We start from the raw sequence: 23,730 nt of genomic DNA, 5'->3' as shown, positions 1-23,730 counted from the left end.
ACCGTGGTATTGAACTTTACGTCCTTTACCGTAGACCGAAACCGCAGAGGCCGCTACTTTGTTCCGCCAGATTCGTTAAATCGCGCCAGCACAAAACTGCTACGTGGCAGCGTTTTGTTCGCTCCAAATCACGGAATTTTAAACCTCAATTAGTCGACAATGCCCACAATGATTATACAAAGGCACGCAATGCAGTGACTAAAGCATCACGAAAATTCAAATGCAAATTTGAAAACAATCTAACCCAACGCATATCTTCGAATCCCAAAGCGTTCTTCAGCCATGTGAATGGGCTCCGCAAGTCTAACTTTACTATCACTGAGATGACTGATGATATTGGCAATTCGACAACGGATCCCGAAATCATGGCCGATATACTAAATAAACACTTTGCCGCAGTCTCTTCCAACACAATCCCACCACATACCCGACCCGCATCTACACATCCAACCCACATCACTCCCAAAGATAACTATCTCACCGATTTCTCCTGCACTAATTAATTGCAATTAATGGCTCTAGATCATAACCAATCAGCCGGACCTGATGGCCTACACCCCTATCTATTGAAAACATTAGCACCTCTTATTGCACAACCAGTAACTGTAATTATCAATAAAAGTTTCTGCTCCGGTGTAGTCCCGCAAGTTTGGAAGTATGCTACCATCACACCAATTCACAAGGCAGGAGCACGTACTAACCCAACGCACTACCGCCCAATAGTCAAAACCTGTCTACTCGCGAGGGTTCCAGAACGGCTGGCTGATGATCCGCTTCGAACCTTCTTGACTGACAACAATTTCTTACACCCTTCACAACACGGATTTCGCTACAAACACTCTTGTACTTCGAATCTACTGATGGCTACCAATCACTGGACTCGATGGCTTGACTCTGGGTCCCCAGTAGATGCCATCTACTTGGACCTCAGCAAGGCTTTTGACACTATCCCTTACTCGGGCCTAATTGCGTCACTCGAAGAAACTGGTGTGCAGGGCAATGCCTTAAAATGGCTGTGTGGTTTCATCACAGGTCGCCATCATGCTGTTGTCCTTAAGGGCTGTACTTCCGCACCGCTTACACCGACAAGTGGTGTCCCACAAGGATGCGTACTTGGACTCATTCTCTTTTCCATTTTCATAAACTCATTGCCCTCCATTCCGAGTCGTACCTCTTTGCTGACGATACCAAACTCGCCCACCCTGTAGCTACGCCACAAGACCAACTATCCCCCCAAGAGGATCTTGACGCTGTGAGTGCATGGGCAAGGGACCACGGTATGACCTACAATGTCCTGAAAAGCAAAAATCTGCGCTTTAACTATACCATGAACGGCATGTCACTTTCCAAACCCGATTCACACATCCGCGACCTTGCAGTATGGGTCGATTCATCACTCACCTTCTCCCATCACACGACAAAGGTTGTCAAGAAAATAAATTCTTTGACGGGCCTAACCTGGCGCTCCTTCTATTTTTGGTCCCCGCGCCTGATACATACCCTATACCAGTCACTATAGTGCTTCCTCAAATAAATTATGCCTCGTAGGTTTGGAGCCCACAGATGGCTGGAGATTGAGACCAAATGACCAAAGCCCACAACCGATTCACCAAGCTAACGTAAGGGCTCAAAACCGATACGCCTGAGATGCGGAACTCCAAACTTGCCGTTGACGCGCTACTATTGCGACATACTATCAACGACCTTTTCCAACTCTGGAATATCTGGACTGGTAGCTCTGCCTTAAAGGCAGATACTTTCTTCGACTTCGCCACTCTTCGAAAAACGAGAGGTCATAATGCCAAGATAGTCAAACCTTATGTCCGTACTACCACCCCTCAATGGCACTTTTCCGTCCGTACATTACCTTGTGGAATAAATTACCCAGCGATGTACTCCACTGCACCTCACGCCCGATGACCCGACGCAACATTAGAAACCATCTCATAGACTCTCAGTAACTCCGCCCTGTTCCCATTTATCCCCTGTTTGTACTATAATTTATATATTTATTTATTTATTAGTGAAATTGTAAAAGATTCTTCAAAATAAAAAAATTTAATTTTTCACTTACTTTGTTTTAAAACTAAGCATATGAAACTCAAATAGTTTTTACAATACAAATTCTCCTTTGAGAACTAGCTATATGGCACCAAGTTTCCAACTGATCTTCCATTATCTTAGTTTGCTTATCAAGATTTGAATTTATTTTCTCAAGAAATTGTTGAGCCCTCCCATATGGCCCTGTTGCCTTTGTTGGTTGTGACCTTTAAACGGTTTAAGCCAAATTATCTTTTCCAAATTTTAAATATTTTTAAAGTAAATGATTTTCTACTTACCTTGTGCAGCTGGATAAATATTTTTACCTTGGCAGTGATTAGAAACAAAGAATATAAAACCCCAGGAATGGAAGGATTGATATTATTGGCCGCGTGTTTTGGCCGAGCTAGAAACTTCCGGCAAAGCAAATCAGAGTAACTGGAAACAGTTACCGCAACCAGGTCTCCTCTTTGAAAACAAGAGGCGCAAAAGTTCCACTAGACGGAGCTACACCTTCCATTCCTGGGGCTTTATATTCATTGTTAGAACTCACAGACGCTATTGGTGAACTATGATTAAATCTTGGAGATCTGCGGGAATGGGAGCCAGTGGGAGAAGAATGGGCGATAGTGACTGAATATGGAGGAGCCATTGTTGAAGAAGCTGCGGGACTTTGATCTAAAGTAGCGAATGCCGCATCCATTTTCTTCAATTATCTGTTGTTAAAATCAAGAAATGTTAGCATGAAATGTATTCATGAAAGAATACTTACCCCAAAACCAGCTTCTGGTACTTCGTAGTGGCCAAATGTACCCCCTAGGCCGCTCAATAAACGAGAGCTGCCCAGCATTTACTCGACCTTCCTCAGTTGTCTTAGTTCTAGTTTGGGAAGTTCCAGTCAGCCAAACTCTGGAATATTTATGCATAAGTAATAGAAGTAACAGTATTTCTATTCCAAAAAAATTACTGCACCTCCAGTACGGTCCACCACAAGCATTAAGCCTTTGGACAAGACTAATGCACATCGCGGTGTACTGTACGCCTCGTTTGTACAGTTTGCATCAAACTTACGGCTAACGAAACGTTCAGTAGCCTCCATGTATTCTAAAATTAAAACCTTGAGATTTCCGCAGAATTTTGTGGCGCGACTCAATGTTTTTTTAAAAAAAACTACCAACGAAGAACAAAAATGACAACTGGGAAAACGTAAACAAACGCAAAAATATTACAGCAGCCGACAGAAATAAATAAGTGCGATTCTTATTGGACGATTAGAGGGGCACGTCACCGGATGTTGACGTCACAACTCGCCTGGCGGTATTTTCGTTTTTACGACATTTCTGATAGCGACAGGGGGACAAGAATAAGGTTCCAAGCGAATGTCGTTATCTCGAATGTCGGTATGGCGAAGTGATAAGGCGGAATCGTTATGTCGTAACCGAGACAAGAATAGGCCCCCTGGCAGCCGAGACAAGAATAGGCCCCCTGAATGTATAACGCTATTCACTATCGTGAGGCGTTTCACCCGACGACGACAAGCCAACGTATCCCACCGAAAGTTTTTCATAACCCTGGTCATGCTCACACTCAAGGAAAACCCGACGTTGACTGCGAAACGGAGAGCGTGCCGCTGAATGCGCTCCAGCGCGTGCGTGCCGCTCGCAGTGTGCGGTGACCAAACCGGGGAGCAATACTCGAGGATGGTCAGGACGTAAGTTTTTATAGCCAAGGCTTTGGTAGAGAAGGAGCAATGCGAGAGATGCCTGCGCACAAATCCAATATGGGTAGACCATTCTAGAGAATTGGTGATCGTGACTCCTAGGTACTTATGCGTGGGGACGACCATCAGTGCGGAGCCGTCCAGAGAATAGAAATCTCATAGGTAACTAGAATGCTGCCGCCTACGGCCGAGCTTGACGCCAGTTCGCCTTGAACCTTCAGCCAATGAGAGGCCGTAGAGTGGTTCCGCCAAGGAGAATAATAATCCTCCTTGGATCCGCTACTATAGCGGGAGATAAGTGACGTCATTATCTCTGGTGACATTAAATTCTTGGCAGAACCACTCTTTGAGCTCTGATTGGCTGAGATCTGGCTATCGTCTGCCACGGCGTTTGGCCCATTTGCCAGTTACACGGCAGCATTCTAGTTACCTATGAGCTTTCTATGGTCCAGAGTGTAGGCGGGAATTATAGCTGGTTGCCCAGATCGGTGCAGGGACAACACGGTACATTTAGACGCATTCAGTGCGAGCTTCCATTGGTCACTCCAGTCCTGAATGCGGTTGAGGTCCTGCTATAGAAGTGTCACGGCGAGAGTGGTATAAATAGTTCTGGATACCACATCGTCAGCGAAGATAAACAAAGTTGAGGCGACATTGTCCCCAATGTCGTTAATATATACCACAAATAGGAGTGGGCCAAGGACCGAGCCCTGGGGGCACCCGATGGAGCAGGAAGCCACTCGGAAGTACCGCCCGGAACAGTGGGGTGGCGGAGTGGTTAGCACTTTCGCCTCGCAGCAAGAGGAGCCGGGTTCGATCCCAGCTTGTGGCACTGGGTGAAAACTCGGAACAACTCCTTCTGCGTTGAGTTTGTAAGTTATCTCCCCACTGGTTTAAGGGGTTTCCCCCGAGTTCTTTGGTTTCCCCTTCCATAAAAACTTGTCTAGGTTAACGGTAATAGTTAGTGTAGGGAGCTGTTGGCTTGATCTCGTGGCATGCAGGGCTTGCCACCACCCTCCTACGCATTGTAACCCGGCCACCTGAATTAAGGGCTTCAAAAGTCGCATGATGACTTAGGCCTAAAGTGGTGCCTTGGGTATTAGCCTAGCTGATTTAATTTATTAATTTATTTAATCACTACTCAGTACCGGTGGGTCTCCAGGTACGTGGCCAGCCAGTTTAATGTCTTGCCCCTTATGCCGTAGGAGTGAAGTTTCGTCTTAAGGAGTTCGTGGGGCACAGAGTCGAAGGCTTTCCGGAAATCCAAGAATATGACATCCACTCTGCCAGAGTTTTCGAGGCCAGCAGACCATTCCTCCATAGCAGAGGAGTTGGGATTCCGTACTGTACGCCCTCCTGAAACCATGTTGGTACTGCTTCAGGACCTCGCTATTGGCGAGGTGGGCTGTGATGTCGGAGGTAACGATATGTTCATCTAGCTTAAGCACCTGCGAGAGAAGTGCAATAGGGCGATACTCCGAAGGGTCTGATTTGTCGCCTCCCTTCGGTACTGGAGTGATGTTAGCCGAACTCCAGTCGTCAGGGATAATCCCCTCATCATAGGACAGTTGGAAGAGGTAAGTTAGGGGGGCGGCTAGGACCTCGGCACAGTTTTTCAACACTATCGCCGGAACACAGTCAGGGCCAGCCGCTTTAAATGGCTTTACCTTCAGCCATGGTCATAGAGATAGAAAAGAAATAGAGGGAAGATTACCACGTTAAGGCACCCCTGTTTTTGATCGGGAAAATCCATCTCCCCCACGCATGTATGAAAGCGGAGATGGGCAGAATTTGAAACGCCATCTATCCTTCCTTTGTTTACATCAAATGACAATTGTTTTTCCAAAAGGCATAATGTATTTCATTTCACCGCGCATCGATGGCGCCACGTAATCTGCCCATCTCATGGCTTCCTACATTGGCGAAAAGGGGGTCGACACTCGCGGTCAACTTCGCCAGATACAATAGTGCCTCTATTTCTTTTCTATCTCTATGGCCATGGTAAATTTAATGTTCCCGCTATTTTTCCCTGGGACGAGCGGCATCTAGTGAATAGTGATAATTTGAAAACCGACTTAAGTATGGAGTGGTTTAGAGTTTTAGGAATCGCCGGGAGTAGTGGCTCACTCCTGTAATCCCAGGCGTCCGGGAGGCAGAGTTTGTGGAAGGCCGTGTGAGGACGACCACAAATCCCCCAACGGGTGGTTGTCATACTTCCGCCACGGGTGTCCCAACCCTATCCCCAATTATCCCCCCGTTGGCGTGGCCGTAACACATATCTCGCACCTGATTAATCAAGTGCACGAGCGGACTGTATTGTCCCACCCGTCACAATGGCTCATAACGAGCAAAAAAAAAAAAAAGTTTTAGGAATCTCATGGTTTATCCTTTTTAATTATATAATAAAGGTTTTATTTCTAGTGGACAGTCTAATGCTTTATATTTAACTATGGGAAAATATTGTTGTTTTGACAATTGTCGTAGTGATTCCAGGACAAATAAGAATGTCTGTTTCTACCCAATTCCCAAACCTGGTAGGAATGAGAAAAATTTACCCCTATGCCAAAAATGGGTGGAAGCAATTAACCGTAAAACTATAACTGTAGCAACTTTAAAACAACATCATTATGTCTGTAACTTACATTTCATGAATGGTATCGGGCCAACTCAGGAAAACCCTTTTCCTTCCCGACTGCCTGATAAGAAAGTGCCAAACCCATCTCTTTCAATAAACGTGAACAAGAATGGGATGAAAAGCTATTCAAAATGGCAACCTAAAATTGAGGCACCTCAGTCCCCTCCAAGCCTAGAAACCAGCACTAATGACAAGGACCAATTAAATATGATGGAAGTTAACCCAGCAAAATTGTTAGTCCCAACTATTGTTACGCTACCAATGATTTATACTGTAAAAATTGAAGAGAACAGTGATGAAACCTTATTATCTTCGGATTCACAACCATTACTTGAAGAAGAGTTATTACGTGATCAACTGATATTTAACGAACCTGTAAGTGAAGAACTTACTCTTAATAAGCTTCTGAAAGAACTAATACAACACCAAGCAGAAAATACAAACACCTTCTTGTGGACTATTTCATCAGAACCTAACTTACTGATTTTGAGTAAGCGTGAAGGGATTCTTTTATCAGTTCAACTTGTAGTTTCCCAATCGTTGGAGGTTGATGTGTTGATCTTAGAAAAGAGTATCGCTAAAACACACAAGATATATAACAGCTGCAAAATTAATTCTTCCAATGAGTTACTGGATATGACATCCAATTTTGATTGTAATTGGAGTGTATGCTGGGGTGTAACAGGAACTGTATTTGATAACTTGCTAAAGCACTCGCACAACACTATTGCAAAGTATTGTCCAGAATCAAATAGCTTTAGGTCTAATAGATGCAATTATATAAAAAAAAAACAACAGGATGGTGTATAAATTGTAGGCTACTTCGTAATAATTTATTGAAAAGACTTAAACGTAAGGAAAAATATATATTTCCTCCTTCTAGAACAACTCTTCGCAACCTAGATTTACATCAAATAAGAATGCGAATGTCAATTATAAAAGTTAAAAACAAGGCTTTAGCTAGAAAAAACAAGGCTCTTAGAAAACGAATTGAGAATCTAATTGCAACCAATGACTATCAACTTACTACTAAAGAAAATGATGAAGTGTGTAAAATATTTCGGGACACTCCTTTTGAAACAACAACGAAATTTCAACGGTTTTTCTTGCACCAACAGCTTCAAATAGCTAATTCCCGTTCCTTGCGCCCAAAGAAATGGCATCCAGCAATCGTACAATGGTGTATTTACATAAAAAGTAAATCATCAGCAACCTATGAAGCCTTACGACAAGTTATGACTCTTCCAACAACTAAAACTCTTAACAATTATTCGAAGGATAAGATAAGAACTGAGAATGATTTTGAGCCAGTAACTATGTCGAGTTCGGAGAATATCACAAATTTTTTGAATAATGATTAATCAAGCCAGACTTTTTAGCAACTTAGTGTTGGAGTGACATATTCCAATGACTGACCAAATATTAAAAAAAAAATATTGAAAGTGCTGAAGGGAAGTGAAGATTTCCACTAGAATCTCACATTTAATTTTTATAAAATCCCACAAATATAGGAAAATTGTGTAGTTAGAGGAAGATATTGAATACTGTAAAAATTACAAAATATATGAAAAAAAAATACATTTGAATGTAGGAATGGAAAGATGTTACTACCAAAAAGTTTAAATTTTGAAATAAAAAATTTGAATTTGGTAATTTTAGTTATAAAAAAATATATAGCCTACAACATAACCAGATAGAACCTAGGTAATACAGCACTTTTTTATTAATTTTGTCAACTGCCTAATTTAAACTGAGGAAAGATTTTATAGACAAACATTTTGAAGGAAAAGTCCCAAAAAGCAATTCTTTCCTTGAAAAGTAATAACTTATTTGTGGCTGTGGCCTGTGCTTGTTGCCATGGTAACATGTTTAGGTTGGCCATCGCATTAAGATGTGATTATTGGGCAGGATCATGTGGTGTTTCGTCTTGTGATCTCCAAGTGAAATGATGTCATGACAGCCGTTTTAAGGAGGGGCTTAGCTACGACGCTAAGAGCAACCACCCAATAGACAGGTTAAGCCTGTTAGAAACAAGCTAGCTTTACAGTTTGAGGCTGAAACAATCAGTGTAGCTCATGAAAGATTTATTCTGCACAGAAAAATATTTTCTTTGATGGCTTTAACCAGTCCATTAAATTTACTATTAATTTTTAAGTTGGTCTTTAAGAAAGCTTTTGTTGTTGAAATAAATTATAGTCAGGGCTCCCACCAGTTCCCTAAAATACCTAAAAGCCCCTACTTTTTTTCGAGGTCCCTAAACCACCTTAAAATCGGAATTTGGTACCTAAATTACCCTATTTCTAATAAATTTGCTGAAAAGTACCATTGGCTTATAATATTGAACAGGAATTGTATCGATTAACGTTTATAGCTATAATTTACTATATTAGGTGGCGCCACGAGCTCGGCTAAATTGAAATACTCAGTAAAATTCAGAATGAGCCTCCCTGTCGTAAAGTTGAACTATATAATTTTGAGTAAAAAAATATTTTTACAAATTAAAACTAAGTCAGTTTAAGAAATATCCTATTTTAAAAGTAATTTTTGTGAAAATTTAAGTTAAAATAAAGATCTAATTTTTCTTAAAATAGTCCCTATTTGGTTCCTATTTCACCCTATTTCTAGCCTGAAAAATCCCCTATCTCCCAATTTTTTTTTCAGACTTTGGTGGGAGCCCTGTATAGTAGAAAGTTAATTTTTAGGATCGATAAATTCCAGCACGCTAGCTTAGCTTAGTGCAAAACTACAAAAAACTCAGGGGTCCTTCCACAGAGCTCTGCAATTGATAATTTTATTAATGTAGATTTCATGAAGCAAACTATACTAATTGTCATTGTGAAAAAGTTAATTTTTACTATGCACCGAAAATATAGCATTTATATCTATAGTCGTTCAAGCTATAATTTTGTGGAGGCTTGGAAATATTTAAATGGAATCTAATGGGTAATATCATATGTAACATAATTACTCTTAAGTATGCCTCTGTATAACATTTCCATTGAAAAAAACTAAATGAGACCTTGTTTCATGCGGAACATACATTAAGCGGACCCAGAAATGCAAAAATGCTTATAATCCTTGCGCGATTGAAAAGGTTACCAAGGAAACAAAATCTCGTGATCGCGAGACACGAGCTAAACTTGACATGGGCAAAGCCAGAAACGCGCGTGGAATTCGCACTAACTTCCGTTTCCATCAGTAAAGTTGATGACGTGAATTTCATCACGGAATTGTAAGTGACGTAATTTACGTCATATCCCGTGAACAAGGTTTCATTAACAAAAATACTTTTATGGCATACTTATGAGTTATTATGTTACATATGGTAATATAGAGTGACGTCAATTTATGGGGTATGCTAGAGAAGTACGGTAGAACTTCGTTTGGAATGGGACTTCTGACAAGATTAATAAACTCGATGACTTGATACATTCTTGACTATTAAATAGATCTTCAAATTAATTTGTTACATACACTGATTAGCTAATCTAATTCTTGATATGAGCAAAATTAGCTATAAAGTGATTAATAAAATCTTTATTAGGTAAAAACATGATCTGATTTTATTAATCAATTTAAAATTGCAGTTATAAAACAATTTTTCGTAGATTAATAAGCTTGATTCTTAAAAAGATAACACAGACAACCCAATTGCGCATTATGTATAAATATATAAATAATATTTATTACAATAATAGCAAGAATTTTAAGAAACTTGTTTTCCATTTTCTTGTACAAACAAAATTTTCTAATCATGCAAATCTTCTAGAAGTCCATGATCATCAGATAATTGTGAATTTAATGTAATTGAATTTCCCAAATTAACAGTACCACTGATGCTACTAAGAGGATTAGTTTGTTCCAATCCCAAGAGAGCCTGAAAATAGAGAAAATGACAGTTGAATTTAATTGATTCTCGATATTTCCATTAAATAAAATATTTGATATTTTACATAAAAATATATTTATTCATACTGTGGGAGAATGAGATACCAGGCTAATTTAATTTAATTAAGTGTAATTTTATAAGTAAAATACATTATTTTAAGACTTGGATAATTTGCATCTGCTATTATCTCTCCCATGTTTAATAAATATATAGAACTCTTACTAACGTATTTCAATGAACAAAGTAAATCTAACTAACTAACAAGGTGCCATTTTGAAATTGCGTTTTAAATTTACTGACACTGAAAGATTATTAACCAAGAATACCATAATAGCTCTGGGTTACAACTTATTGGATGGGTGTCATTTTCCGTAAAGAATAAATAGACCGAAAAGTACCCTTCCAAAGATTTATCACTAGATAAAATGTCCAAACTCTTAACCACATTAAAATTTTACTAGTTTTGACATACATCATATGGCCCAAAATTTTAACTAGTCAGAATGTTGTACCCAATAACTAATCAGCCAACCAAAAAAATCTTTATAGACAATATTTTAGAAATAAGGGCGGACTGGTCCGGTAATCTTAGGCTTAGTATAAAACACGGCCCCTTATGCAGTTAAGCGTTTAGCCTCAACCACCAAATTTGATTGTGGCCCAATGAGATTATCCTCATATGGCCAGTCAGCCTCTGTATGGAAAGAATAAGCAAGTCACCAACACCAGCTACTGGAAGCTAATTTGTTAAGAATTCATAGTCATAAGAAAAATACTGAGGGTTATAAAAATTTAAATTTGAATTATGAAACTCTGGTGTGGAAATTAGCAAGTTAATTTCTGGAGCATGGATATCAACTTACTGTAAAATATTATTCTATACCTTAATTTTTATTTATACCTAGAACTTCAGTAGGAGAAATTCATATTTTATTAAAAGATTTGGTGTGTTACTCAAAAAATCTTATTGAGTTACCAATAAAGATGATTAAAAAATCAACCCACCTGTAAAGTTTCCAAATTTAATACTTGGTTTCCGGGTACTTGCAATGTTGTTGTACCATCAAGGTTTTGAACAATGATTACATTTCCAGGAAAAAAACTACTTTCCAAATCATCCTGCTTTGCACCTTCAGTTTCTGTGGAATGTTTATCAAACATATTGGTAACCTCCTCATTCATATCTTCAAGGTCCAGATGGTTGAGTTCTGTATCATCAATCCTATTCCTTAATTTATTCTCATTAGCATTAACTAATAAACCAATAAGACATGAATTGTTTTCCGCTGCTTCGGATTCTTGTTGCAAATCCACAACAATTTTCTGATAATCGCTGTTATTTGATGGTTCATTTGTTTTTGAACACATATCCATAAGCACTGAATCATTGGCATCATTACTTGGGCTGTCATCTTTAAAGAGACTCATATTATCCGTATTTGAAATATGATTATCTTCTCCAAACAAAGAGGTACCATCCTGACTAACTAGGCAAGATTCGACATTACAACTGGATGACTTAGAAACTGAATTTGATAAGACAATACAATTATTAACTATACTAGACACTGTACTGGTAATTTCATTACGCGGTCCATTACCACATACTCTATGCAAAAGATTATTTTGTCTATCTTCAATACATGTCAAATCTGAAATATTTTGTAAAGCGCAATCTTTGTTTGTTTTTGAATTCTCTTCAGCTAATGAATCATCATTGTTATCCAGGGATAAAAATGAATCTTGGTTTACATCTCCGTTGTTTACAAATAAGTTAGCTTTTTTCACGTTAAACAGATGAGATGATTTTAAGTCAGTGACGAGACTAGATGGTGATAGGGACATTGTACCAAAAAGTAGACTGTTGTCTAATGATAATGATGGCATAGAAACATTGATATTGGACGGAGTAGATGTAAGCCCATCACTTTTCGCACACATGGGTTTGTTTGTCTTTTGAATACTTTGACTAACAGGTAGTGAAGTTTCAGTAGAGGTGCTTTCAACTGGCCCAGATGAATTGAGTTTGGACTTATTGATAGACTCAACTAGTTCATTTTCATTACTGACAGAAATTATAGGTGATGATGATTCGGTAGTGGTAGGTTCACTGCTAGTAATGCCCACTCCTAGTTGAGCAAGATCCAGGCTATGACTGTCAATCATCGTAACTGGATCCGAAATACTTAAATCTCCAAGTGAATCAACAGATGCATTTATCATGGAGGATGATGTGATGAAATTCAAGCCTTGAGAACTGTTACTTTCATCACCATTTGCAAGAAGACTCTAGAAAGAAACAAAATTAGTCGAAGTACAGGTAGACAATATATCTGTTATAAGTGAAGAATCTATCTAGGATGTAAAAATGAAACATTTACCAGGCCTTTTTTCCACTGGCACATTTTAGCTCAAGTTATTTAGTGTAGAATAGTTTGACAATGTAAAAATTACACTATATAAAAGTTTTTTCTTAAGTTATTTTGCCCTGAACCATTTTTTTCTTCCAAAATGTATTTTGAAAAATCAGTGCAAATAAAATTAGCAGTATAAAGAGAACACTAAACTGATCACCAAGTTATATTTTATATACTTCTGGTAGTATAAATAAAAGCAGTGTAAGTTTTTAATTAAATAAAACAATTCCATCACCTTATTTTTATGACCAAGAGATTAAAATGAGCTAATGTTAATGGAAATAAGTTAGCCTCATTTACTCTCACGTTTGCCCACTTTCACTAAAAATGTACAATAAATTTCATACTTTTCAAATTAATAGATCTTTCTATTGTGTATAAAACAATGTAACAATTTCTGGTCAATTCGCTACTGTTATCATGTACGAATGTCACCCATGGAAAAATATTCCTTTGGCCCCGCTCTCGTATTGCCTAAACGTCGCCAAGCGTATTGCTGTGTGATGTGATGGAAAGTTTCCAAGATCGTTGGACCTCGCCTTTTTCACATGATCATCAACAGCCACGCTGGACCACTGGGGCTCATGGAAAAACGTCAAGGGGCCCGTAGAACCTTTGTTCTTCAGGGACAACAATTTGGGCACTCATGTCAAGGTCTCTCTCTAGCTCGTTCCTGACCATGATGCCGAGCAAGCTCAGTTGTTCTCATCTGGTGCCGCTCTTCATACATGTTTCACGGGAGCTCGCCTAGCCAGATCATCGGTGGTCAAGATGACCCACGTCGCACCTTACAGTTGAACAGCATAGAATCTTTCTCTCGCCCATCTCCAGGAACTTCGACTCTTCGTTATAACCGGCCGTAATAATGCCTGAACTTTATTCGAGTAAGTTGGGTCAATACCATAGCAAAGCATTCCCCTTCTAAAATGTCGTTTTCAATTACGTTGATGTTGACGTCTCTCAATAAAATAAAATTTAATTATTTCCATAATTCTCTAATGCTGGCACTTATTTTAAATCTTTAAAGATTAATCCCCTAGACAACGAACTTATACTCCTATAATTAATTACATATATTAAAGTGTCACAACAATTTTGATACAATCAACCCTGAAATTGTTGCTTGAGGGTCTAATAAATCCCACCTTATAATTTTACAAATATATTTGGAAAACTGAAATTGAGTGATGTGTAAAGTTCAGTACTAATCACCAAATGTTAGTTAAATACCTATATTCATCAATGTTGAGAATAATCAATTGGTTTTACAGCATGCTATGAAGCCCGAAGTAGTCAAATGGAAATAGGGGCAGGCTAATGATACCGGGCCCTTTAATAACATTAACGTACCTCATTACTTAAACCTTTGGTACAGCTTCTTTTGGGTTTGTTGCTTAATTGGTTATTATCAGATTTAAGTAGAACTGATTCATCATCTTTCAGTTTCCTTTTTTTAGGTTGTTTTGTAAATGAAGGCACAAGCTCAAGTAGTTCCCGCTGCCTCACTTCGTACAAACCAGCTCCAATACTGAGAAGTTCAGCCACCTTTTCACTTCTTATCTAAATTAGCATTTTGTTAACTATAAATGTAAAGTTGAATTCCAACTACCTAATGCATACCTCAACATACAACTTTCTGCCTTCGACTATTTGACCATTTTCTTTGGACATAGAAGATATAACCTTTGGTGATGGCATTGTGCTTCTTGAGTTTACAGTGGATGCTACTAGGCATTCTTTAGCTAATACTTGGAGGCGTTCCACAAGGTCTTCAAAATGTTTGAATATATCTGGAATATGTGGCTCAGCTGGATTGCCCCTTTCTGTCTTAAGCAGCAAAAAATCCCACAAATTAACCTCTTTGGACAGGCGTGGAAGAAGTAGTTCAAATAGCTCATCATCTTGATATGGTTGTACTAGCTAGAGATAAAAACATTGTTTTATTAATTTATACTCATAAATTTGTTAAGTAAGAGAATATAAAGTAGGATTGGTTATTAAGTTACTGCCCCAACAATTAAAATAACCCTTTTGAAAACACTTTATTCTAATACATTTAGTTTAACGAGATAAATTAAAAAAATTATTCTTAAAAACAAAACCAAATCTTATTTCCATTATCTGATTTTGAAGTTTTAAATTAATTGATGACCCTTTTTGAACTCTTTTTTTAGTAATTATCTCCCTACACATATATTAAAGTTCCCACTTGCCTCTTTGAGTTTGGCTTTCCTTCTAGAATAATACATGGCCGAATGTCTGACTTGTTTATTTCTTTGACTGCACGGCTGCGTAGGTTGTGGAATGTTTTTGTTTGGCACTATATTGTAGCTGGGAGCATTTGTTAAAGCAGTTTTAGATTTTTCATTCTCAGGACTGACTTCTCTAGATGTTTGCCCCTTTGCTTGGCAACTACTAAATGGAAAATTTCCATTGCAAACAGCAGATCCATGTGATGCAACAGATGTATTAGAGTTTTCATCAGAAAACACTGTAATATTGGATACGTTGTAAAAACAAGTACTAATAATATCAGAGGTTTATGCTATCTCTTAGAGCCAAGTATTCAACTCCACACACTACAAAATTAAAACATTTACTCTTGAAATATTTCAGAAACATACTTTCTAAATGTTTCAGAAGAAAAATGTATAACACAGAAGACTTCTAAAACTATTCCATCAGGAAAATATGGTTTTTAAATAAGAAAATATCCTTAGGCAGTGTAATTTTTACTTTTTACATTGTTAGGGGAAGTAGTACCTGGTACCATCAGTAGTACTTTTTCAACTGAGATGTGAGGGGTACTAAAATTCATTTCCCTTGAACACTGAGCCTGCAAAGGGACATGTTTCATTTTTTAGGCCTAGGCGAACACTTTACTGGTAAGAGATATAGTATAAACTTCAGATAGTTATTATAATTAATTATAAATATTTGATTGAGTTTTAATTTTTTAAACCATCTAATTAAAATTGTACATAATTTATTGCAATTGATATATTTTATAGCCCAAATATTTAATTTACTTTTGTAAAATCTGTAACCAAATACATTAATTAATTTTCCCAGTATTATTTTTTGGAGACTCAACAAAAATTAACGATTTTAAAAACACTGATGTTACATTTTATATCCAAATCCCATAAAAAATATTTTGTAAATCTAATCTCCTCAAGAATAAAGCTTTTATTGGCTTTAAATAAACCAAACTTTGCATATGATATTCTGATTTAGGGTAATATAACTATGTTGCAAAAGCAAATTAAGGTTCAAAGACATCAGTTTTAATTAATTGTTATTATTTCACCAAAGTGATATTTTTCCTTTTGAAAATGTTTTAATTTTCAGTAGGCATTGACCTGGTGAAGAAGATTACTAGACATGGTTACATGGAAGTTACACACCATACATTGCTTGTTCACGGCATACCTGTGAAAAGGTCAACAATATTTCCATACATCACTGAGGTTTATAGCCCCTTTAAGCATACCTTCTTGAGCATGATCCTCAATTTCCTCTATTGAACCATGTCCCGGAGCAAGACGAAAATGCCTTTCTAAGCCTCCTTTTCCAATGTAAGCTTTTTCGCAAGCAGGGCATTTGTAATTTCTTGGTTTTATAGTAGTAACACCTAAACAAACAATCAAAATAAAAAAGGTAAGAAGTCTTCAACCTTGAAACAATAAACCTTTTTCTAATATCAGATTTGTGACTACTCTATTGTCACACAACATCAGCCAAATTCTAACACCTCAATGAAATATTTCATATAATGGGGTTTTTCTGTCGGAACTGTCTACCTAATGAACTAAGGGCATTTAAGTCATTCTTTAAAAATGAAAAAACTGTGGTACAAATCTAATAAGGAAAACTTTTTATTGATACTGTTCATTTTAATTTAAACAAGTAGTTCAATTACTTTATGGAGGGTTGTAGAGAGATGGTTCGATCACTTAGATTTTTTATTTGGCGAAATATTTTTCTACCACGGATGGCGCTAGTGACGCTAAATAGCCCCTACAGATATTTTGTAGGCTTTACCTCATTACACAGGAGTACCTACGGAAAGGCAACACTACCAATTTTTCGTGTCGATCGATTTTGGTTCTTTATGATCTCTAAATTAGTTAATTGTCGCTTTGTTATAAATTGATTAACAATTTAATTTTTGAAATTGCGAACAATCTAAGCAAACCGAAGCTAATTAAGAGCCAAAAGGCAAAACTACGGTCAGTGTTATTCCTTTATTAAATCAAGTACAAAATTTGTATTTCAGTTCAAATAAATATCTGAGAAACTGAAATTTAATGTTCGCTAATTATAAATATTAAAAAATAAATTTCCTTAAAATTAACACGTGTAAAAACGAAACAAATTAAAGCGATCCCAGTTAGCTTGTAAAATTTAAATTTCCCGCTGTTTCCTATAAATTAGTCCGCACCTCAGTACTTCTTTGCATTGGGGGAAAGCCCTAACTATCTGAAGGGGCTACACAGTGTCGGGCGCGCCATCTAATTGCCACTTTTTCTTTAGCCAAACTCTCCTATGGTAGAATTGCTAATTGATCGAACCATCTCTCTACAATCCTGCCTTATGTAAAACAACTTCTGATAAGAAAGATATCCTCATAATAAGGATTTATGTAATAAAATAATAATAAAAATAATATCTTCGCACTGGGATTACCCTACCACTACCACTATGTACATGAAACTGATTGTGTATTTGGTATATTTAGTTTTGCGGCTTTAGTTTTCATAACTGACCACAGAAAACTCAAAAAATCTTATAGGAAAAATATAAAATTTGTAGTTAATTTATAGGATTTTATAGGAGATATTTTAAGGAAAATAAAGGAACATAAGCTGAATACCATGAAATCTTTTTAAAACTATGGGCTTCAAATACTTATGAAGTGAAAACAGAATTCTAATACCGTGGAAAATTCTTTAACTTGAATCTGTGAGGTGCAATAACTAAGGAAGTATTGTTCGAAATGCTGCATATGTTTTTTTCTTATAGATTTTATTGCCATACATATCAAAGACAATTGCCATGGGGTAAAGTAAAATCCCACAAATATAGGAAAATAGTGTAATTATAGAAAGTTAGAGGAAGACATTGAAAACTGTAAAAATGACAAAATAAGGAGGTAGTGGTCACCCTGTAATGAACCGCAGCAGGAATCCATACCTCTACTTGGAATGCTTATCCTGCCGTATTGAGTATGGTAAGATCACTCCGACGGCTTTGGCCCCACCTACAAGAGAAAAAATCCCCTCTGCGCGCACTCCCCTCTCACGTAGTGGTTTGTTAAGTTAACACAGTGACGTCAAAAAAACCGACAGCCACATCGAGACGAATATCTGCCGCGATAAGCATTCCCAGTAGAGGTATGGATTCCTGACCGCAGCTATATTGTATTAGCCTGTAAGATTGCACTAAAGTGGCTAAGCATTCAATTTGATATTTGACAATAAATAAACAGCATTAAAAATGACTAATGATTTCTAATTAGTATTAGTATTAGGGGGCCTATATGAACTATTCTCTTCACAATGTTTTTGCACATAGAAAAATTAACATCTATCCATCAAGCATTTTTGGGGTTAATTAAAATATGTATGAGGTATACATAATAAGGAATAAAAATTAGGGTAACAAATTAATACTTATTGTATCTAACGAAATTATTATGCAATTTCAACAAGTCTTCCCATAAAATCACCCCCAACTGTCTTTTATGATAAGGCAATATAAATAAAGTTAATAAGAGCCACCTATGGACTGTATAGAATTTCGTATATATGATTCTCCACCACAATTCCCCTATTTGACTTTCCATTGCTATGCAATGCTTTTTGAAATTTTTAATAGGTAGGCTTAGTTTATCTTTTCGGTGTAATAGTCTCAAACCTGATTTCCCACACAGTACTGATAGGACCCAAATGGGACAAAACCGGTCTATCATTGGAATTTCTGGCTATTTTATTTAGATTTTTACTCAAAGATCTTGTAACGCACAAATTTGTGTAGGCTAAAGAAATAAGTCAAATAAATCTTAATACTTATTTTATTATCACCAAATACGGTCGGCCTGCGCTTTCCTACGCCCAACTCTGACCCTGTTCGACTCTCTCCTCTCTTTTATCAGCTTTACTCTAACTTAAGGGCGCCCCCTGCTAGGCCTAATCTATTTGGTCCGAGATTCGAGTCTTTATGTTTGCTCGAAGACCTATGGATAAGAGTTATTTTTTAATTTCTTAAAATTTTTTAGGGTTTAGCGTTTTTGTCCCTTTTCATTATAGATTATTCTACCTATTTGCGTGTTTTATCTCAATATAAATAAAAACCAGTTATAAATTCAGTCGCTGTACCAGGAACTCTATATTTAATTTTGATAGGGATTTTATCGAAACAGCTATTAATAAATCCAAAATAATTTTTTATACTAAGGGAGAAGGTTGAAACAACTCTAAGCATAGCTCCTAATCCACCTCATGCTCAAACAGCAAGCTCCTTCCCCCACAAAAAATCAAATCAGCCTGGTTCTTCCAATTAGATTGAACTCCGGCTGCCCACAGATTGTCTCAACATAATCATTCTCCACAAATATAGTTCTTTGGTTTCCCCTTTCCATAAAAAACTTTTAGAGGTTAACAGTAATAGTTAGTGTAGGGAGCTGTTGGCTCACGTGGCAGGAAGGGCTTGCTACCACCCTCCTACGCATTGTAACCCAGCCACCAGTTTATAGGCATTATAAGTCGCTAGATGACTTGGTCCTAAAGTTGTGTCTTAGGTATTAGCCTAGCTGATTATTATTATTATTAAATACATTCTTGGTAAATTCAATGAAACTTTAAGTAACTACCTGGAGGAAGTATTCTACGATTTTCTTTTTCAGGTGGCAGTGTCAAGATAGGCAAATCTGTACTTTTCCTCCTTTCTTCGCACTCATCTTCACTTTGCTGGAAATCAGAATAGCCGCCATCAGAGTCATCATAGGGCTCTTGGTCAAAGTCTAAATGATGAATGCGTTTGTAATCCTTAATCATGTATGATGGAGGCTTTGATATTCGACCATATCTTGTTCTTGGCCTATGTTTCTTTTTCTCTTCTTTCTCTTCCTTCGAAAGCTCTTGGCCATCTACCCTTGGTAGGTCTGGTTCGACTTTTTTACTCCAAGTCTTTCGAGGTCTTCCTCTTCCTTTCGCCACTATACAAGAACCAGTGGCATTTCTTGACCCACTTTCATTGTCATTCTTTTCTTTTGAATTTAAAAGGCTGCTATCAGCAATGTTCTTGGAATCTGACGGATATACTACTCTGAAAAGTCATATAAAATATTTAATTTATGTTAAATGAATCAAAGTATCATAGCCCCAAAAAATATACTGATCTAGATCTAATAATAGGGACTGGGCACTAAAACATTGTAGAATTCCACCCATTCTTTTTTTAAGGTGATGGTGATGATGATGATTATTATTATGGTTAATTTATAGCTTTAAAATTAGCTTGATTACTTAGGCCTAAGGTGGTGCCTTGTGTATTAGCCTAACTGATTATTATTATTATTATTATTAGTAGGGGTTGGGTGGTTGGGTCCTGCCCAACCTAGCACTTCAACCAGAGGTTCATTGTGCAGCCTCAGTCTTTTAGACATGAAACAGTCTCAGAAAAGAAGCACAAGATCTGCTTTGCCGAAATATTAGATCTCTTGACAGACAACAGGACACGAGAGGAAGTTTCCTCCTCTGCAAGGCATGCACAGCACATAGGACTCTCACTGATGCAGATGTCTATTTAGCTTGTAGTGACCTAAAGGTAGGCCCGTAACCACCCTGATACTACTCTTAGAGAGCGAGGGAAACTCAGTTGCTCTTTTCTTAGTAGGCCTAGGGATAAACTCCTTGGCCTGCCTCTGGCCATCCGTCTCAAGCCAAAGCTTGACCTGTCTCTCAGCCATAGCGCCATGCACATGGCTGCGAACCAGGCCATTGGGTATTGGAATAGCAGGTTCAGCACCCAAGAACCTAGCCTCTGCACCCTCATTGGCCAATGATGCCCACTATGTCCAGGCACCCAATAGAGTGGAACCCTATTATGGGTGCCCAGTTCTGAAGGAAATTCCATAAGCTAAGAACGAGCTTAGAAGTAATACTAAACTGATTAAAAGCCTTAAGCTCAGCCTGGCTGTCCAAGAAAATTTGAACCGTCTTGCCCCGGTACTTCTTCTTAAGACAGAAGTCTACACAGAAGCAATTGGCAGAAATCTCTGCCTAAAAAACGGAAGCAATTGGCAGAAATCTCTGCCTAAAAAACGGAAGCAAAAATGTTGAGGCTCTCAAAAAAGCCAAACTTCATAGTATGACAGTAAACTCCAGCTCCCTCTAGGACTGTTCACGAGCAGATCTGGTTCACTTCAGATGCTTGTTTCTGTTAGGATAATTCAGTATTGAACCATTAACGAGTTATGTTTAATATTTGCTTCGTATTGCACTCAGGTGTTCTACGACACTTCCTTCCCGGGCTCCAAAGTAATAGGTAGCAAAATAGTCAGCTCCTGTTTATAATTCCTTATACTTGAATAAATATGTTTTTCCTTATCATCAATGTTATTATTTAACTAACAAGAACATTCCTAACAGTTTCAAAAATACTAAATACGTAAGTGGGGGGTATAACCTCTCGAGGTATTGGGGCTGGGATAAGCTTTCTGCCACACTCACCAAAAGCACTGGTTTACAGACTGACCTACTTATTTGTGTGGGAGTGTAAGTAAAGTAATATCCACTTATAGCCAATAAGCTTGCGAGCCAATATGGCTCAGCTCAGCTTGGCAAAAAAAAAGCTTGTATGATTAGTAATCGAGCCACCCCTTTGTGAGTCTTGAAGCCATCCCTGAAACAAACAATTTCACCCTTGGTTTCCAAAAACTGTGTTGCGGCCGCAGCAGTCTGGTCTAAGCGACTTGGAAAATAAACACTAAACAGCTTTTCAAAGTTGAACTTGGCAGTCATGTTGTCAGAACCCATCAATAATATCAGTAAATGACTAAAACTGGGGCATTTTCATAATGCATACAAATAGTTTCAAATCCCAGACCCAGACTTTATTATCACCTCGTACGAACAGTACACTCATATAAAAACTAAGTACACTGTACTTACAGCAGTCATGTTGTCAGAACCCATCAATAAGATCAGTAAATGACTAAAACAGGGGCATTTTCATAATGCATACAAATAGTTTCAAATCCCAGACCCAGACTTTATTATGACCTCGTACGAACAGTACACTCATATAAAAACTAAGTACACTGCACTTACAGCTATCAGTAATTATTTTAAATAACCGGCAAAAATAATGAAAGACCAAGAACATTATGCTGCACTAACCTGTAGATTATTCTAGTGTTTGTATCAGGATTATATAACACTGCGCCATTGTTTCCTTCACTGACTTTAATTGAAGATTGTTGTTGTTGCTGTTGCTGTTGTTGAATAACTAAGGCAATTTGTTGAAGTTGTTCTGTCGTTAGAGCTTGAGAAGCATGATAAGTGTTTCCATGTTGAATGACTTGAATTGGGTTATTACTAGACCCTAACGGAGCAGGTGCTATGGTAGTATTTTTTGCAACTGGAGTAGCTATTTGGATTGGAATATAGGCTTTAGGCTGGGAGCATGAGTCTGTTAATAGCGAAGGAGTAGGAACAGTCGTTGTATAGCTAACATTCGATAATACTGGAACAGAACTGCAACTTGGAAGAGACAAATTCTGAAAAATAACAAAGATAACGTAAGCATAAATGATTTAAAAACTTGCGTGAATCTATTAAATCATACAAATAAAAACTGCTAACCTGTATTTTATTATTTTGGAGAATAGCACCGGCACTTGAATGAGTTGAAATGTTTTTCCTATTATCAACAGCACATGATGATGGCACACTATTAGTATCTAGCTGATTTGAGTTGAAATTGTTCAATGAATCAACTAACTGCTCAATACCAATAGAAAGTGAATTGGCACTGACACTGCATTCATCAATAACGTTTTCATTATTCTCAATAGCGAAGAAACATAGGTTTTCATTCAAACTCATATCGGATTCACAATGGGACACTGAGGTTGTGTGATCACGATTCGATAGTGCTGCGAGTTTTGGTTGTAAAGAGCTTTCACCAGAATTAGAACACCTGGTTTGTACCAGCTGAACAGATAACTCATCCATAGGATCAAAACTACTTGTTGCATTATCAATGCCATTGCGAGTGTCTTGGGAAGCTTCTCTCAAGGCTAGTTGCAAGATGTCAGAAGTCATATCTTCACCATTATTAACTTCTTCAAGAAAATATCCACCAACTAAGTCACTACTAGTTCCAGTTAATATTATTTGATTAGATGAATCTATGATTTTGATGTTCTCCATTTCAATGATGATGAAAAATAAAAAAGGCTAATTTGAGAACACTTTTAACTATTACATGACTGAAGGTTACCTAAAGATGAAAATTTAAGCTAATTATAAAAACAACCTTTGAAGCTCTTATTTTAATAATGTTAATTCATTCATTATGAACTCCAAGATTTAGTATAACGTTATTGGAAGCTTAGATCAAACAGCCATTCCTGATAGAAAAACACTGGCTTTTAAAAATAAGAATACAGGCGAAACTTTCGCCGCGAAAGACCCTATTTACTTGATAAGCCTTGCGTACAACAATCATTAAATAAAATAGCAGACGAAGTTCCATATTAAGGCTAGGCTACCAGCTTAAAAAGTCGATAAGTAGTAATCATAGAAATCTCATAGGTAACTAGAATGCTGCCGCCTACGGCCGAGCTTGACGCCAGTTCGCCTTGAACCTTCAGCCATAGACTAAGAAAGGTTTCACAAGGACATTTCGCGCACGAAATTAAAACCATGTAAAGTCTCAGCACGGGAGGGCGCCACGTATATCAAAAGACTAGTTAAAGTTTACCAAAACACGTGACAGCATTATTCTTATTAGCACGTGT

The 23,730-nt window shown here is 37.5% G+C and overlaps 1 protein-coding gene and 1 long non-coding RNA gene across 2 annotated transcripts; both read right to left on the bottom strand.

The window, feature by feature from the left end:
* Window positions 1–2,461: 2,461 nt before the first annotated feature.
* Window positions 2,462–3,141, bottom strand: LOC149945321 (uncharacterized). The gene is made up of 3 exons (XR_016481026.1): window positions 3,013–3,141; window positions 2,813–2,949; window positions 2,462–2,756 (listed from the first exon to the last, which is right to left on the bottom strand). It is a non-coding gene; the product is annotated as an uncharacterized LOC149945321 (long non-coding RNA).
* A 6,912-nt stretch (window positions 3,142–10,053) lies between these two features.
* LOC149945320 (uncharacterized) lies at window positions 10,054–23,390 on the bottom strand. Its single transcript, XM_090174777.1, has 9 exons — window positions 22,571–23,390; window positions 22,106–22,485; window positions 19,576–20,030; window positions 16,195–16,335; window positions 14,911–15,192; window positions 14,322–14,617; window positions 14,052–14,261; window positions 11,290–12,573; window positions 10,054–10,272 (listed from the first exon to the last, which is right to left on the bottom strand). The coding sequence occupies exons 1-9, from the start codon at window positions 23,138–23,140 to the stop codon at window positions 10,144–10,146; spliced, it is 3,747 nt and encodes a 1,248-aa protein (XP_090030903.1). The 5' UTR covers window positions 23,141–23,390; the 3' UTR covers window positions 10,054–10,143.
* Between the last annotated feature and the right edge of the window lie 340 nt (window positions 23,391–23,730).

Source organism: Leiobunum rupestre, chromosome 5, assembly GCF_980474605.1.
Source record: "Leiobunum rupestre chromosome 5, qqLeiRupe1.1.hap1, whole genome shotgun sequence".
Lineage (NCBI taxonomy): Eukaryota > Metazoa > Arthropoda > Arachnida > Opiliones > Sclerosomatidae > Leiobunum > Leiobunum rupestre.
Note: the sequence above shows the minus strand (reverse complement) of the source record. Positions and strands in the feature narration are given on the sequence as shown.